General features: G+C 41.9%; 1 protein-coding gene across 1 annotated transcript in view; it reads left to right on the top strand.

The window, feature by feature from the left end:
• The first annotated feature begins 682 nt into the window (after window positions 1-682).
• LOC135554393 (reticulon-4 receptor-like) overlaps window positions 683-19685 on the top strand; it is a 117726-nt gene continuing 98723 nt past the window's right edge. Inside the window, exon 1 of the mRNA XM_064986724.1 lies at window positions 683-1226. Coding sequence (XP_064842796.1) covers window positions 1205-1226 — 22 coding nt within the window. The 5' untranslated portion in view covers window positions 683-1204. The remainder of the gene's footprint in view (window positions 1227-19685) is intronic.

Here is a 19685-nt window from a genome sequence, read left to right as displayed (position 1 = left end):
CTGCAGTTTGTATTAAATCAAATAGCTGTTGGCCGCATCCACTCAAACGTTTCGCATGATCCCGAGAAGCTTTTTTGTGCACTTGTGTAGCCTACTGTAGTGTAAACCTAATGACGGTGCGAAAATGTATCTGACAGTAGGCTATACTATCTCAATGAAAAAATATGACCTCGATGGTTCACTTGGTGAATGCTAAACTGTGATGAATATTTGGGAGATTTCTAACAGAATAGAATTGTGCATTACATTTTACTGAAATAACAAAAGCTTATATGTAGGCTACATAATTACGTTCAGTCAAAAGCTCATTCTCAATGCAGTTCTTAATGGCGAGTCAAGATCCATTCCGTCTAGAATGTTTGACAGTCAGAACTGCGTTGCCACATCCCTACCATAGTTTATTTTGCCTGGTACCGTAAAGCCTGATCCCATAAAGCCATTCGCATACACAGTGTCATTTTTTTTTCGTATGCATGTGTGTGCTTGCTTGACCATGTCTGATCCAAATAGATTCCCAGCACGTCAAACCACCCGAATCTTATAAAACATTCATTAGCGTGCAGTCCCTGATCCAGACCCATAAAACATTCATCTTTGGACTCTCTCTCTCTCGATTGAGTGCCCCTCTCTTCCCGCCCCGCCCTCTCTTTTTTCACGACTCCATGCAAACGCATACTGTATCTTGCACGGCAGCGCGGCCAATATACAACCATACACAGCGGTTTCTTCTCATTTCGGCCTACCTCGTTCGGATTACAGCCTGGTAGAAATCAGACAGGATATGTACCACAGTATCCATGGATTTATTTTTGATTTTTTTCTGTCTATTTTTGATTTTCCAAATTCTGGAACTTTGAGCTCTTTGTGTTTTTTTGTTGCTTGTTTGTGCGTCCTTTTGGAAGGGTGCTCTGCGCTCCCGTGCGTTGTGTGTTGGTTGAAAGGTCCCAGTTTGGATATTACACTCTAGTTTTTGTCTTCGCTCACAGTGGCCCAAATGACTGAGCGCTGATCCAGCCTTCTGTCGGCTTCAGCAGGAAAACCTCCGTCTAAAGTTTGAATATAACGGTGGCTTAGGGGGTCCGTGACTACACAGTGAACTCGATTTGCAAATATCTATCGATTGCAACCGAGAGCGGATATACAGTCTCTGGAAACAGAGTTCCCTCTGCTGGATTTATTCAACTACTGGATTTATTCATAAATCATGAAGACCAGTCTTGTTGAGGGTAAGTACACAGATAACCAACCGCCCAGAAAGTTGTTTATAGGCTTCATTGACTAGGATGGTGCAGGTGCATGATTGTAAATTAGGCTATGGACTAATACAATTGAAATAGAGCAAGGTCATGCGCTCCGCATGCTGCTGCTACATTGAGAAGGTAACGTGAAGGGGACCATTTGGACAAATCTGAAATATTTCTTATTGAATTTCAAACTAGCATACTAAACATAATGCAATTTGACTCAGTGCTTTGTGAAAGCAAAGTTATCATTATATTTAGGATACCTCTTACCTACATAACAATTATTTACTAAATAGAATCATGTTCTCTGTTCGTCTACCTCTGACACCTATAGGATCAATAATGTTGACATTTGAGTGGGACAATTGATTTGTATATCTCCTGTTATGGATAGTCATTCATTTATTGCAGTAACAAACAACCTCACACCGAGTGACTTTGATGGTATCAATAATGATGATACATCTGACATTCTACCATTAGCCTGTTTGACCAAAGGACAGTTGCATCAGTATATTTCGACAAAGCTTGCAATAACAATGTGCCGATGGGATAACTTCGTCTACACCTATTTTGTCCCGTTGCTGCCATGGCCATTAGGAGCTGCTCTTTGATGAAGTCTGCAGATGGTCTGCTTGGATGCTCAGACCGATCGGATGATATCGCTATGTAACTGCTTCTTTACCAATGATTGATTGTGTATTGGTGCCCCGCCCTTATAACAAAAACATAATGAACAATTTCAGATGTAAAAAATAAATAATAATAAATCATGTAAAACGTTCACGAAAGTCAGACATTTGGTTTTTGGCCACATGTTGAAGTTTCACATGAACATTTATTTTTACACGTTTATCTTTCACATTCTTACTTACACCACTTCCCGCTTCATCTGGTCACCCATCCAGAGACCTACTCGGTTAAACTGCAGAGGCAAACCAGCAGTGAGATGCAGGGTGCTAAGTTGGTGGAATGAATCTGCTAAAACTTTCAACTGGAAAAAGAGCTGTAAAAGCGAAAGCCAGAGTAACATTACCAAAGATAGGGAACATTGCAACCACTCTCAAATCCATAGACTACACTATGGATGCAAGGACTGACCATCCATAATGTCAAAATTGTAGTTTTAAAAAGAAAGAAGGCTATACACTGTTTATTTGCATTTACATTGTTTACAAACATTGGAGTAAATGTCGAGTTTTCTTACATGTGGAACTGCAAGTTTGATTTTCGCTTTCACATGTGAACATGCAATTCCACATGTGAAAGTGAGATTGTCATGTGGAGTTTTTTTTTTACATGTGAAATGATGAATGTTTCACAATTCACATCTGAGGTAAAACATACTTTTCTCCTCACGTGAAAAGGTGGTCTTAACATGTGGTCTTAACAAAATGTAATACATGTGAAAATATGGTTAACCCTTTGACACATACAATCACATATTTGTGATCATTGTTGAGTGGTCGCTGCAGCATATGATCGCAAATATGTGATTGGAACAGTAGCAACAGAACGTACGATGCAACAAACGCGTCTAAACGGCGGTGTTGTTGGAAAAGCATCTGAACAATGTTTTGTACTGATGGCAAATAAAGGTCTTCACAAATGTATTCCTCAATTTCACCTTTTATTGTGAAACATACAAGCAAAAACGTCATCATCCAAACATCACATGGAACATATCCATAGCTAAACTCATTCCATAACCCGTTGTTGTTTGCTGTTTTCTTGTCTTTTTCTTTTTTCTCTTTAGTTCATTCTCTTGGTTGTTGTTGCATTGGGGGGGTTCTTGGGGGTGGGGAATGGAATTAATTGTATTTTTTATTTATTATTCTTCTGGGGGGAGGGTCTCAAATGGTTGAGGGACAGCTATTGCGGAACTGTGGGGGGATCTTGGAGGGTTCAGGTTTACGTTTTTTGGCCTGGTTGGCGATCCGTCAACGTGCCTTTGAGCAGGGCATTGACCCTGGATGCTTGTGTGTCGCTCTGAATGGGAGTCTGTTGGATGACTGGTATGGTGTTGTTGGTGAGCGGCTTCACTGCAAGTACATGGTATGTTTCGGATATTCAATAATTAAAAATTCTACAAATTAAATTTTTAAAAATTAAAAGAACTGGAGCACATATCTTGACAAGTCGTTTACCATTACCCCAAATACAAGCCTACTGCCTAGCTTAACCGTAGCTGTCACGTTCTGACCTTAGTTCCTTTGTTTTGTCTTTGTTTTTAGTATGGTCAGGGCGTAAGTTGGGGTGGGCAGTCTATGTTCCTTTTTCTATAATTTGGGATTTCTGTGTTTGGCCTGGTATGGTTCTCAATCAGAGGCAGCTGTCAATCGTTGTCCCTGATTGAGAACCATACTTAGGTAGCCTGGTTTCACTTTTGAGTGGTGGGTGATTATTTTCCGTGTCAGTGTTTGTTCCACACGGAACTGTTTCGGTTTTGTTATTTCACGTTGTCGTTTATTGTTTTGTTCAGTGTTCATTATTCTTATTTAACAATATGGACACTCACCACCTGTACTTGAAAACGTGAATAACTAAGTAAATACATTATGTCCGTACATACACTACTGGTCAAAAGTTTTAGAACACCTACTCATTCAAGGGTTTTTCTTTATTTTTTACTAATTTCTGCATTGTAGAATAATAGTGAAGACCTCAATACCATGAAATAACGCATATGGAATCATGAAGTAACCAAAAAAGTGTTAAACAAATCAAAATATATTTTCTATTTGAGATTCTTCCAAAAGCCACCCTTTGCCTTTGACAGCTTTGCACACTCTTGGCACTTTCTCAACCAGATTCACCTGGAATGCTTTTCCAAAAGTCTTGAAGGAGTTCCCACATATGCTATGCACTTGTTGGCTGCTTTCCTTCACTCTACGGTCCGACACATCCCAAACCATCTCAATTTGGTTATGTTGGAGGCCAGGTCATCTGATGCAGCACTCCATCACTCTCCTTCTTGGTCAAATAGCCCTTATACAGCCTGGAGGTGTGTTGGGTCATTGTCCTGTTAAAAAACAAATGATAGTTCCACTAATCGTGAACCAGATGGAATGGCGTATCGCATACCTATGTATATATGTATGTATGTACGTACGTACTTACAGTAGGGAGTACAATTATTTGATACACTGCCGATTTTGCAGGTTTTTCTACTTACAAAGCATGTAGAGGTCTTTGAATTTTATCGTAGGTACAATTCAACTGTGAGAGACAGAATCTAAAAGAAAAATCCAGACAATCACATTGTATGATTTTTAAGTAATTAATTAGCATTTTATTTTGCATGACATGAGTATTTGATACATCAGAAAAGCAGAACCTTTGTTTGCAATTACAGAGATCATACGTTTCCTGTAATTCTTGACCAGGTTTGCACACACTGCAGCAGGGATTTTGGCCCACTTCTCCAGATCCTTCAGGTTTCGGGACTGACGTTGGGCAATACGGAATTTCAGCTCCCTCCAAAGATTTTCTATTGGGTTCAGGTCTTGAGATGCTTCTTACGGAGCCACTCCTTAGTTGCCCTGGCTGTGTGTTTCGGGTCGTTGTCATGCTCGAAGACCCAGCCATGACCCATCTTCAATGCTCTTACTGAGGGATGGAGGTTGTTGGCCAAGATCTCGCGATACAGGGCCCCATCCATCCTCCCCTCAATACAGTGCAGTCGTCCTGTCCCCTTTGCAGAAAAGCATCTCCAAAGTATGTTTCCACCTCCATGCTTCACAGTTGGGATGGTTTTCTTGGGGTTGTACTCATCCTTCTTCTTCCTCCAAACACAGCGAGTGGAGTTTAGACCAAAAAGCTTTATTTTTGTCTCATCAGACCACATGACCTTCTCCCATTCCTCCTCTGGATCATCCAGATGGTCATTGGCAAACTTCAGACGGGCCTGGACATGCGCTGGCTTGAGCAGGGGGACTTTGCGTGCGCTGCAGGATTTTAATCCATGACGGCGTAGTGTGTTACTAATGGTTTTCTTTGAGACTGTGGTCCCAGCTCTCTTCAGGTAATTGACCAGGTCCTGCCGTGTAGTTCTGGGCTGATCCCTCACCTTCCTCATGATCATTGATGCCCCACGAGGTGAGATCTTGCATGGAGCCCCAGACCGAGGGTGATTGACCGTCATCTTGAACTTTTTACATTTTCTAATAATTGCGCCAACAGTTGTTGCCTTCTCACCAAGCTGCTTGCCTATTTTCCTGTAGCCCATCCCAGCCTTCTGCAGGTCTACAATTTTATCCCTGATGTCCTTACACAGCTCTCTGGTCTTGGCCGTTGTGGAGAGGTTGGAGTCTGTTTGAGTGTGTGGACAGGTGTCTTTTATACAGGTAACGAGTTCAAACAGGTGCAGTTAATACAGGTAATGAGTGGAGAACAGGAGGGCTTCTTAAAGACAAACTAACAGGTCTGTGAGAGCCGGAATACTTTTTAAAAATGTATTTTATTTTATTTCACCTTTATTTAACCAGGTAGGCAAGTTGAGAACAAGTTCTCATTTACAATTGTGACCTGGCCAAGATAAAGCAAAGCAGTTCGACACATACAACGACACAGAGTTACACATGGAGTAAAACAAATATACAGTAGAAACACGTCTATATACGATGTGAGATAAGGGAGGTAAGGGCAAAAAAGGCCATGGTGGCAAAGTAAATACAATATAGCAAGTAAAACACTGGAATGGTAGATTTGCAGTGGAAGAATGTGCAAAGTAGAAATAAAAATAATGGGGTACAAAGGAGCAAAATAAAATAAATACAGTAGGGAAAGAGGTAGTTGTTTGTGCTAAATTATAGATGGGCTATGTACAGGTGCAGTAATCTGTGAGCTGCTCTGACAGCTGGTGCTTAAAGCTAGTGAGGAAGATAAGTGTTTCCAGTTTCAGTGCTTTTTGTAGTTCGTTCCAGTCATTGGCAGCAGAGAACTGGAAGGAGAGGCGGCCAAAGAAAAAATTGGTTTTGGTGGTGACCAGAGAGATATACCTGCTGGAGCGCGTGATACAAGTGGGTGATGCTATGGTGACCAGCGAGCCGAGATAAGGGGGAACTTTACCTAGCAGGGTCTTGTAGATGACATGGAGCCAGTGGGTTTGGTGACGAGTATGTAGCGAGGGTTAGCCAAGGAGAGCGTACAGTTCGCAATGGTGGGTAGTATATGGGGCTTTGGTGACAAAACGGATGGCACTGTGATAGACTGCATCCAATTTGTTGAGTAGGGTATTGGAGGCTATTTTGTAAATGACATCGCCGAAGTCGAGGATAGGTAGGATGGTCAGTTTTACAAGGGTATGTTTGGCAGCATGAGTGAAGGATGCTTTGTTGCGAAATAAGAAGCCAATTCTAGATTTAACTTTGGATTGGAGATGTTTGATATGGGTCTGGAAGGAGAGTTTACAGTATAACCAGACACCTAGGTATTTCCGAGGCGTCCAGAATAGTGATGTTGGACAGGCGGGCAGGTGCAGGCAGCGATCGGTTGAAGAGCATGCATTTAGTTTGACTTGTATTTAAGAGCAATTGGAGGCCACGGAAGGAGAGTTGTATGGCATTGAAGCTTGCCTGGAGGGTTGTTAACACAGTGTCCAAAGAAGGGCCAGAAGTATACAGAATGGTGTCGTCTACGTAGAGGTGGATCAGAGACTCACCAGCAGCAAGAGCTACATCATTGATGTATACAGAGAAGAGAGATGGTCGGATCTTACTGGTTGGTAGGTGATCAAATACTTAATTTGCATTTTATTGCATGACATATTTACTTAATCATACAATGTGATTTTCTGGATTTTTGTTTTAGATTCCGTCTCTCACAGTTGAAGTGTACCTATGATAACAATTACAGACCTCTACATGATTTTTAAGTAGGAAAACTTGCAAAATCGGCAGTGTATAAAATATTTGTTCTCCCCACTGTATGTATGAATATTATTGTGCTGCTCTAGGGATGTACTTATTGTTTGGATAACCTTATTGACTATGATGTATTGAATTTTTTTCACTCTATGTGATGCGCAATGCAGAGAACGGCGCAAGAATGAGCATTTAATTACCATAGTGAATTAATGTAATGTTTGTTAATGTGTCAATTAATCCCAAAAGGGATGGGTTGCCAATTGGCAATTTGTCACAAAAAGATAACTCATTCATTAATTCATTCCTTCATTCATTCATTCATTCGACAATGTCACCAGCAAGGCACCCTTACACCATAACATCTCCTCCTCCATGCTTCAAGGTGGGAAATACACATGCAGAGATCATCCGTTCACACAAACCACGCCTCACAAAGACATGGCTGTTGGAACAAAAAATCTCTACTTTGGACTCCAGACCAAAGGACAAATTTCCACCGGTCTAATGTTCATTGCTCGTGCTTCTTGGCCCAAGGAAATGTCTTATTCTTATTGGTAACCTTTAGTAGTGGTTTCTTTGCATCAATTCGACCATGAAGGCCTGATTCACAGTCTCTGAACAGTTCATGTTGAGATGTGTCTGTTACTTGAACTCTTTGAAGTAACTATTTGGGCTTCTTTTTCAGAGGCTGGTAACTCTAATGAACTTATCCTCTGCAGCAGAGGTAACTCTGGGTCTTCCATTCCTGTGGCGGTCCTCATGAGAGCCAGTTTCATCATAGCGTTTGATGGTTTTTGCGACTGCACTGAAAGAAAGTTTTTGAAATAGTCCGTATTGACTGACTTTCATGTCTTAAAGTAATGATGGACTGTCGTTTCTCTTTGCTTATTTGAGTTGTTCTTGCCATAATATGGACTTGGTCCAACCTTGTCACAACACAACTGATTGGCTCAATCACATTAAAAAGGAAAGAAATTCCACAAATTAACTTTTAGGAAGGCACACCTGTTAATTGAAATGCATTCCAGGTGACTACCTCATGACGCTGGTTGAGAGAATGCCAAGAGTGTGCAAAGCTGTCATCAAGGCAAAGGGTGGCTATTTGAAGAATCTCAAATAAAACTTTTGACCATTAGTGTACATATTTGTTGTGTGCTCCTGTAAAAACGACAACACGTTATACAGACACTAAGCCACTTACTTTGATAGGAACACACAACAATGAAGGCAATGCGGGCGCCTGCTAGAAAATGTGCCGGGGAGAAAGTTAGTGCAAGGCTTGTTCAGACTAGAGATGCAAAATGACTTCATACTTGATCTGGGGAAAAACTAGGGAAGTGCTTGGGCTTCGTTGAAGAGAGAATTTTGTCCGGCTCAGAAAAGCCTCAAACATAAATTGTCCGAAACATTGAAATGGGCTACTTCTTATGTGAATTAATGAGGAGGCGGAACACACCTCATTTCAAACTGTTGTTAGAAAGTAAAACTTGTTCAAAAATCATTTGAAATGTACAAGTTGAAACAGCCTATATGTTATTAGCAGGCAGCTGTCCTTGGTTTTATAGGGCTGTGCGGGTTAACTGTCCGGTTGCTTAACAATCACATTTTGGAACAATGAGGGGCATTCTGACATCACGCACATAAAATACTCTCGCTGTGGCGACCGTTTAGAGATATTTGGTACTCAAGTGAAAGGGTTAACATGTGAAAACAGCAATGTCACATGATTATCGCGAGTAACTGCACATTTGACCTGTTTGTTTTGTAATGACGGACTAAGGCTGTAACCCGAGTGACAAAAGAGGTCACTGGGGTTGGCAGGGAGGGTGATTCTAATAATTGTGGGTGGGAATTGTGGTCCAGATTTGTGTTGTTGATCTTGTAGTAGTAAGGTAAAGGGCATAGTTTGGTATGTGATGAATATTGTGTGTGTGTGTGGGTTAAATCACATTTTACTTGTCAGATGCTTCGTAAAGAACAGGTGTAGAGTAACAGTGAAAAGGTTACTTATGGGCTCTTCACAACAATGCAGAGAGAAACATAGAAAAGCAATAACATGAGGAATACATACACAATGAGTAATGATAACTTGGCTACATACACAATGATTAATGATAACTTGGCTATATACACGGGAAGCCAGTACCATTTTGATGTGCAGGGGTATGAGGTAATTGAGGTAGATAAGTACATATAGGTAGGGGTAAAGTGACTAGGCAACAGGATAAATGATAAACAGTAGCAGCAGCGTATGTGATGAGTCAAAAGAGTTAGTGCAAAAAAGGGTCAATGAGGATTGTCCGGGTAGCTATTTGGTTAACTATTTAGCAGTGTTATGGGAAAGGTGTAGAAGCTGTTCAGGGTCATGTTGGTTCCAGACTTGGTGCATCTAGACCGCTTGCCTGGTGGTAGCAGAGACAACAGTCTATGACTTGAGTGGCTGGAGTCTTTGACAATTTTTAGGGCCTACCTATGACACCACCTGGTGTTGAGGTCCTGGTTGACAGTAAACTCAGCCCCGGTGATGTACTGGGCCGTACACACTACCCATCTGTAGCGCCTTGCGAAGGAATGCCAAGCAGTTGCCATACCAAAGTGGCGAGGGCCCATGCCACATTGTTTTTTTGCCTCCAGAGGGATAATAGGTCTTGTGCCTTCTTCACAACTGTGTTGGTGTGTGTGGACCATGGTAATTTCTTACTGATGTGGGAACAAAGAACTTGACCTGCGCCACAGCAGCCCTGTCAAGGCCACTCTGCTCACGCAATATGTTGTGTACACTCCTAAAAACACAGGATTATAGTAAGAAAGCATCAGATTACAGTAGCCTATAGTGTGTTTGTGTATCACAACTCCAAATCAAACGGACAACATCTATTTGTGTATTCCATTTGATGTGCACAGCTGATGCAAAATCATTTGTATCCCATTTCATTGGCATGCAACATGGAACGGCTCCCCAGTGCTCTATAAGCAAATGTTCATCATTCACTTTCTGTTGTGATTTGGTATTATGCTTAATGACACACGACCAAATGTGCTGATATCTCAGTGAGTTGTACAGTTGTAAATTGTACACTTCAAAAGCCTTCACTGTGAATGGATTCATCAAATAGACTGTCGTGTCATGTGTTTAAACTGTCACAGCCAAAGCAGGTTTAATGTATGCTATTTCTCATTCAGCCAGCATATGATCAAATACCAACCACCTCCCCTGGAGTAGCTGTTGCTCTGGCGCTTCTTTCTTTTATTTCCTGTCAATTATCAATCAAAGCCAATGTAGGACAAACTAATGGATAAAATCATTATATGGAGCTGAATGATTTAATTTCATGAGCTTTTAAACCCAAACAATGTGGACTCTGCTAATATTTTGGCAACAATATGCCATTTGCTCTATTTTTGAAGTGACAAAATATGAGGTAGCAGATGATGTTTGGAATATTAGAGCTGAAAGAATGATGGAAGAGAAACATAAACAAAGCTTGATTAGCATATACACTGCAATAGGTATGATCAAACATCATATTGGTATAAATTCACACTCAGACATGGCAGCTTCTGTATTCTAAAAGAGAATTTAAAATAGAATTCTGAATGGGCGTGTTTGAGAGGTACTGGGAGAGAGGTAGGAAAATGAGACAAGAGGGAGAAAGAGGGGTTATAGAAATAGAGAGCCTGGTGGGAAAGGCAGAGAGACAGGAAAGGGGGGCAGGCAGTTAGAGTGTGTGAGAGAGAATGATTATTTCCAAGCTCAACTTCTATTTGAGTGAATTCTCCTCAATTGTTTCCTATTAGAAGACGATACATACTGCCAATGTATTAGTCATGCATCTAAAAGCTTTGGAGGGTGCATATTATGAAAGATGAGGTTGAGAGGAGAAGGTAGTAAGAGGGAAGGAGCAAGAGTGGGAGGAGGAGGAAGAGAGAGAGAGACAAGATGAAGAATAGAGTGAGAGAAAAAGAGAGCGGGCTGAGTGAGAGTGCAGGGGTATGTAACACTAAGAGAGACAGAGAGAAAACAAACAAGAATACCTTCCACATTTCCCCTCCACGCAATGCAGTCCCATGTGCAGGGATGTTTCTAAGGGGCGCTAAGCGAGATTTGGATGTGGGGCAAAAACATTTAGTAGCCCCCCTCATGGCGGCAGAGAGACAAATATGCAGTTTTAAAGTACATTTTCCTACACATTTTTCCATGGGGTGCAGGGAAAATGTTGCCGTTTTAAAATACATTTTTTGCAATTCTACACATTTTGCCATGGGAAGGAGTGAAAATATTACAGTTTTAAAGCTACAAACATGGATCTTAATTGGACCAGTATTGTCGCAGCAAAATAATCATGCAACAACACGATTTTAACATTTAGTCCATAATGTTGCTTGATTGGTAGTTATTAGCTAGTTATTTTTTTCAGTTATTTTAGCTAATAACTGGCCAAAATTAGCCTACATGAAATCTGCAATAGTGTTAATATGACCTTTTGTTAGTGCAAATTTTCAGTGAAATATGAATGTATTTTCTGCATTGAAAATTCTCAAATTAAGATCCTATGTAAGTTCCTGCAGTTTTACACATTTTGCCATGGGGTTTTGTGGGAAAAAAATACAGTTTAAAAGCTCATTTCCTGCAATTTTGCCATGTTCATATGATATCTGAGTGAGAAATCAATGGGGGCCCCTCGAGGTCAGGGCCTCTCGAGGTTAGGGCCCCTCGTTACTACAAGGTTTAGATTAGTTATTAATTTAGAAAATGTTAGCTGACAATGGACGCAGCAGAGTGTCGCAGCAGTATAAGGCAGTGCATCTCTGAACAGAAGTGTCATTACAGACCCTGGGTCAATTCCAGGCTGTTTCACAACACACAATTGCACAATTGGCCCAGCGTCATTCGGGTTAGGGTATGGCTGGGGTAGGCCGTCATTATAAATAATAATTTGTTCTTAACTGACTTGCGTAGTTAAATAAAGGTTCAATAAAAAATTGAGTGACTGCTGATGCACTACTTTTGTATTCTACTATCTCAACTAACAGTAAGATGAGACTCCGACTTACTTCCCCCCCACGCATACTAGGTTCGGTTTGCGCCTAGCAGAACTCAGCTATGTGAAGAGAACATCTCTGCCTCACATACTCTCTCAAAAGACTTAAAAACAAAGCAGCAATATAACAATATTAATGTTACTGTTGAGACACTGTAGAAACAACAGCCAGAATTTATCCAAGATAAATCAAGAAATCTGAAAAATATATTTTTGCAGTGGTCTTAGTCAGGCAATTTTACATCTAAATAAGATGTTTGGTGGAGTGGAAAACTAGTGGAAAACTAGTCGTCTCTTGTTGAATGACAGCAAACACTTAATTGCAAGAATCCTGTCCATAATTTCCACTCCTACTAGGAGTAGTACTGTTGACCAATCACTGACGAAGGGGCGTAGACTTCAGTTCCGAACACTAAAACAAACAAAAACGTAATAATTTTTTTGTCATATATGCTCAAACTATTTTGACTGGGAAGAATGCGACAGGCTTAATCGGCCACTTATGGCATTTATGCCTAGATAAGGCTCTGCCCATGTGGATACAGTAGTGCTGATAAAAGGTGTTGCGTGTGTGTGCTCCTACCCAGGATGATCTAATTGAGGTTATCGAGATAGGGCAGCATGCAAAACTGGATTGGCTGTGATTTGCATTAGGCCAAAAAAATTGGCAGAACTCTTCCCATGAGGTTTAAGATAAACCTCCCAGGGGTCAATTACAGTCAGCACAACATATGCTTTGGTGTTAAGCTGATACGCAACCCAAGGCCCAATTACAGATAGAGGAAGGAAGAGGGAATCCTGTACGCAATTAAAAAATCATAAACAAACCTGCCAGGGAAAGATTGGTTGAGTCAACATTGTTACCACATTGTTATCACATTATTTCTCCAGAGTTTTAACGAATTGCATTGCATCAATGTGCCTTTTGATTTAATTTGTTAAAATGCAACAACAAACTGTTTTTTATCCTTGGTTTCCAGCAAAATTCGACAACGGCATTTTTCAAGGTTTGGTTGATTTAAAATTGAAGTCATATTTGTCAACATTGGAGGTTGATATGATGTCTTTGCATAGTGGGAAGTATATAATCTACAACAGTTAGAGGAGAACACAACCACCATGTACAATGGCAGTATAAGTGAAGTCAACCCGGATGAAGGCTAAATACCAAAACGTTGCAATAAAGAAGCTCTTTTGAAGTGAACTTCAATTGTTGTCCAAGAGCGGCTGAATATTTTCCTTTCTTCAGTTTGCTCTTCTGTTTGTGCACCTTGTCTTGAAAGCAAGGTAACGTCAAGCATTCTTCTTTTATTTTTTCCAAGTGCAGTATACACAAGGTTTTACAGTTCTTAAATGGACACAGTCTGAGTAATTCCATCAACGTCTCTGATGGCTCTAATAGACAAAACACACTGGCGATAAACAGCTTACAGCACCGGGGGACCTTTTTCTGTTCATTTTCAGATGATTCTATGTGTTGATTCGCAACTGTTTGTCGCCACCAGAAGGTGATAGCTCATTCATCTTAGCGGTGTCTATAAATTAAGTTCAAGTATCTTTAAACCTGACCTAAATTCTAAGGGACAGCAACACATTGGACACGAGGCATCCTTCACACTAAGTGCCTAAATGACCAGCAAGGAGATACCCTCTCACATGAATCAACCACAGATTCCATAGAGAATACTGCAACGGGGTGCTAGAGGTGTTAGTTAGTGGATAGTATTGGATTGCATTGGAAGGAACTCTCCACTGATTGTGAATCTTCAGGGTAATAGGTGTATCACAAATGGCACCCTATCCCCTGGTCAAAAGTAGTGCACTAAATAGGGAATAGGGTACCATTTGGGACAAAGCTTGTTTAGTGAATCCTGATTAACTTCAGTTCTTCAGGGGAACCCTTTGTAATTGGCTCGGCAGGCTAGCCCTCATGAAGCGCTGTGTTGATGTTTACACAGAGAGAGAGAGAAAGCAAGAAAGGCCCCAGAACCATCTCTGCAGGTTAGCCCATGTCTTTCAAACCCGTCATTACTAATCAGTAGACCGAGAGACTAAGTGGATAAATTTAAGAAAATGATATTTGTTTATATAGAAAATAAGTAGAGAAAAAACAAAGCCTGCTGAGAGAATGTAATGTAATTTAGATTATATGGTTCTAATCCCCTCTTTGGGTTATCGCCTGACTGTTGGAATTTTATATTTGGAAGGGACAAGGATCTGGGATGCTACAGCGACGTCCTATGAAAAATGTTGTTCCTCCCTCAATTAACCGACATAGGATGCATTTTTTATTTGTCTCTTTCTTCAGGGTAGGGCCTATAACCCCTCCAAGAACCGGAATGAAATTTGAGTTACGCAACAGATTTATTTATGTGCTTAAAAAAATCCACTCTAACATAAACGGTATCATAATCCTTTAAAGAAGCCTACGCATGGCAGGCAAGATCAAAACCTCACCAATGTGCTCACAGCAACATCATGCAATATTATGACAGGTCACATGCAAGGGAAGTATGTGGATCAATATGCAGATCAGATGCTCAATTTACTTCACACGCCAGATATGATACATCATACAGCCAACCATCTGACCAACCACACAAAGCCCCCGGGGGTATCCACTACCTCATTATCTCCACTATCCATCACATCTGTTGCATCTGATGCTCCTATCATGGTAATACTGTATCAGAAATGCTCTACATGGGGGGGCCTCCTGGGTGGCGCAGTGGTCCAAGGCACCAGCTGTGCCACCAGAGACTGGGTTTGAGCCCAGGCTCCGTCGCAGCCGGCCGCGACCGGGAGGCCCATGGGGCGGCACACAATTGGCATAACATCGTCCGGGTTAGGGAGGGCTTGGCCGGCATGTCCTTGTCTCATTGCGCACTGGCGACTCCTGTGGTGGTCCGGGTGCAGTGCAAGCTGAAAAACGGGGTAAATATATTTTTTAAATACACTACATGACCAAAAGTATGTGGACACCTGCTCATTGAACATCTTATTCCAAACTCATGGGCATTAATATGGAGCTGGTCACCCCTTTGCTGCTACAACAGCCTCCACACTTCTGGCTTTCCACTAGATGTTGGAACATTGCTGCTGGGACAGCCGCAAGAGCATCAGTGGCGATCCAATTAATCACATAGGTGTGCAAAGGGGGTTGAGAGGTCAGTCAAGTTCTTCCACACAGATCTTAACAAACCATTTCTGTGTTGACCTTGCTTTGTGCACAGGTGGCATTGTCTTGCTGAAACAGAAAAAGGCCTTCCCCAAACTTTTACCACAAAGTTGGAAGCACAGAATTGTCTGGAATCTCATTGTATGCTGTAACCATTATTAATCCTCCACCAAACTTTACAGTTTGCACTATGCATTGGGGCAGGTATAGCGTTCTCCTGGCATCCGCCAAACCCAGATTCATTCATCGGACTGCCAGATGTTGAAGCGTGATTCACTCCAGAGAAAGCGTTTCCACTGCCCCAGAGTCCAATGGCAGCGTGCTTTACACCACTCCAGCCGACGCTTCACATTGCGCATGGTGACCTTAGGCTTGTGTGTGGCTGCTCTGCCATGGAAGACCATTTCATATAGCTCCTGACTAACCATTCTTGTGCTGACGTTGCTTCTGGAGGCAGTTTGGAACTCGGTAGTAAGTGTTACAACCGAGGACAGACCATTTTTAGAAGCTACGTGCTTCAGCACTTGGCGGTACCGTTCTGTGAGCTTGTGTGGCCTACCACTTCGCGGCTTAGCCGTTGTTGTTCCTAGACGTTGCCACTTCACAATAACAGCACTTACAGTTGCCCTGGGCAGCTCTAGCAGGGCAGACATTTTATGAACTGACTTGTTGGAAAGGTGACATCCTATGAAGGTGCCACGTTGAAAGTCACTGAGCTCTTCAGTAAGGCCATTCTACTGCCAATGTTTGTCTACAGAGATTGCATGGCTGTGTGCTCGATTTTATAAACGGTCAGCAACAGTTGTGGCTGAAATAGTCAAATCCACTTATTTGAAGAGGTGTCCACAAACATTTGTATATATATAGTGTACCAGTTTAGCCCTAGTATGCATATGTTCATTGGTCGATGGCTCTTTGAACTAACTAATTGATGGGACTGCCCCTCTTGTTCTCTCTCACACGCATAGCCACTCTCAGGGAGGCTTCAGCATACAGAGGCCTATCTGGCAGAGCTGACACAAAGAGTTAATGTGGTGTCATCTCTACTTTGTACAAGTCTCTGTAATGGCATGACCAATACAGTACCATGTCAACTAAATTAACCTTATCTGCCACAAGGCACATACGATGTCAAGTGAAGTGTCATGGAAGTATTGTAATCAAAAGGAGAGACCTTTACATTTCTTTAAAATAAGTAAACTTTCTTATTTAAGTACTGCGGTAATGGAGCTTGTCAACGAGCCCCCTGTAGGTTATTCGTTGAGAGCCCAGTCAGCAGGACTAAGCCACAGCATTTTCTGGCAAAGTCCATCCTCCTGGATGTTCATGACATATCACAGATGATGGAATTTATACAAAGGCACATTTTGATCTCCTGCAACAGACATCAAAATTGACATGGCGCCAAATATTTGTCTCTAGTTAATTACGGCTTGCTTGTACAAAAATACTAATGCATCCTAGAATACTAAATCCTTTCTTTAAAGAAACTGGAGATTGGTTCTCCCTGTTACTGACAGACAAGCACACAGACACTAATCACGGAATGGAATGTTGCCTTGTCACCAATCCATCGTAAATCCACTGTCAGTGTTAAATCTCCCAGAGGCCCACTTTCAGTCCACACACACAGATGAGTGTTCTAAAAATCCCCTATTATGTTGCATAAAACAACCATTTGATGCAATAACAGTATTAAAATACAATGTTGTAATTTCAGTTCTGACATAAATCAACAAGGACTATCGGGAGTCGGGACTGTCCGGTGGATGTCATGGTGTATGTGCATCCCATTAAAGTTGCATGGTTTAATCTACCTGAGGTCAACCTGTCTGTGTCTATCTGACACAGAGGGTTAATGCTTTGTTCTTTGTACTCTGCCGGCACATGGCACATATAGTACATTGCCATGTCACCCAAGTCAATGCCAGGGTAAATCAACTCAACCAGACCTATCGGGACCTGTTCGTTAATGTCATGTCCTTCATACTTGCACGAGTACATACAATGAAAAGTATAACAAGTCAAGTCAACCCTATCTAGACTGAACGGTGCATGTCCTGATTGCCTTCATATGAAAGTTGCATTGTTAAATGTATAAGTGCCCAGACATGAAAGGGTGCATTTCAGGGCGCCGGTGCGTTCGGTTCAGTTTGTAACGGCAGATTAAGCCACAATGGAGGGACTTGACTGATGTCTAGTAAATTGTTAATAAGACAGAGCAGAAGCAGCTCTTAAATTAGATGGTAGAACAGAGCCTTTGTCAGGCTTATAACTCAAGCACATGGACTAGCACTGCTCTTTCTCTTGTCAGCCTGGGTATACTGCTCTGCTCTTAGGGCGCTTTCACTTATCCACTTATGATCCAGGTCCTAGAGCGCTCGGTACCCTCATCCACGCTATAAAGCATGTGTGAAACGCAAACGAACCCTGGCTGAAATGAATCCTGGACCAGCGTGAGTTGTGAGTCCAAGATACAGGACCAAAATACCAGGTATTGTGGCACGGCAGCGCGAGAGGCCTGGGACTTTTTTTTACCCTTTCTAAACAAGCTAGCTACTGTCTCTAACGTCATGTAAAATGTGTGTCTTGCTAAGTGCACCCTTAAATGGTTATTTTCAGGTCTTGTGAATGCAAAACTTTTTCTGTAGAATTCTCACAAACGCTCCAGGAAATCGAACCAGGGTCCCAAACTTCATGTGATAATGTCCTTACTGTCGCTACTACTCCAGGGCCTGGGTTGGTACTTTCAATTAGGACAAGTTAGTTGTTAAGAGTAGTAACCAGAGTGCAACTTCAACCCATACTCTACAGCAAGGAGGTCTGAAACACCTTTCCCTCAGGTGCTAGGGAATGAACCCTCTGCATGGACAATTAATAACTTTACCGTAATCAATCAATTAAGCACCAGGGAGGAATTAAAACCAGAAAGGCTATGGAACCAGGAGTGGAACCAGGAATATTCCTGCTCTACCGTAGTGTTTGGTCCTGTATAGACTGTAGAGCATTCATACAGTGTATATCGTGCCCTTCATATCCAATTGATCATGTTTATAGATCTATCTTTCCGATACCAATCATGGTTTAGAATTGCCATTCTCTGTTTGTTATGATGGAAAAATATGTTATTGGATGAGTGTTAATGGTCAGCTGTAGAGAATTCCCATTTCTAATATCAAAGTTGACATGCTTTGACAGGTTTTGCAGCCCAGGCAGTCCTGGGTGTTTGAATGGTGGTTGTATTTTAGTAGCTGTGATATTTCCAGCATCAAGACGGCTGTGAATTGATGATCAGCCTAGATCTGATAGGAAAGGGATCAACAACAACAACAACATTTCAGAGAGATAGATATGAATATTAACTCAACAAAAAAAGAAACGTCCTCTCACTGTCAACTGCGTTTATTTTCAGCAAACTTAACATGTGTATATATTTGTATGAACATAAAAATATTCAACAACTGAGACATGTGACTAACAGAAATGGAATAATGTGTCCCTGAACAAAGGGGTTCAAAATCAAAAGTAACAGTCAGTATCTGGTGTGCCCACCAGCTGCATTAAATACTGCAGTGCATCTCCTCCTCATGGACTGCACCAGATTTGCCAGTTCTTGCTGTAAGATGTTACCCCACTCTTCCACTAAGGCACCTGCAAGTTCCCGGACATTTTTTAGGGGGATGGCCCTAGCCCTCACCCTCTGATCCAACATGTCCCAGATGTGCTCAATGGGATTGAGATCCGGGCTCTTCGCTGGCCATGGCAGAACACTGACATTCATGTCTTGCAAGAAATCACGTACAGAACGAGCAGTATGGCTGGTGGCATTGTAATGCTGGAGGGTCATGTCAGGTTGAGGGTACCACATGGGGGAAGAGGATGTCTTCCCTGTTAAGCACAGCATTGAGATTGCCTGCAATGACAACAAGCCCAGTCCGATGATGCTGTGACACACCGTCCCAGACCATGACGGACCCTTCACCTCCAAATCGATCCCGCTCCAGAGTATAGGCCTCGGTGTAACGCTCATTCCTTCGGCGATAAACGTGAATCCGACCATCACCCCGGATGAGACTAAACCGTGACTCGTCACTGAAGAGCACTTTTTGCCAGTCCTGTCTTGTCCAGCGACGGTGGGTTTGTGCCCATAGGCGACATGGTTGCCGGTGATGTCTGGTGAGGACCTGGTTGATTAGGGGTGTGTTTAGTTTAGGTTTGGCTGCCTGAGGCGGTTCTCAATCAGAGTCAGGTGATTCTTGTTGTCTCTGATGGGGAACCGTATTTAGGTAGCCTGGGTTTCACTGTGTATTTCGTGGGTGATTGTTCCTGTCTCTGTGTAGTTTCACCAGATAGG

This window comes from Oncorhynchus masou, chromosome 1 (assembly GCF_036934945.1).
Source record: "Oncorhynchus masou masou isolate Uvic2021 chromosome 1, UVic_Omas_1.1, whole genome shotgun sequence".
NCBI lineage: Eukaryota > Metazoa > Chordata > Actinopteri > Salmoniformes > Salmonidae > Oncorhynchus > Oncorhynchus masou.
Note: the sequence above shows the minus strand (reverse complement) of the source record. Positions and strands in the feature narration are given on the sequence as shown.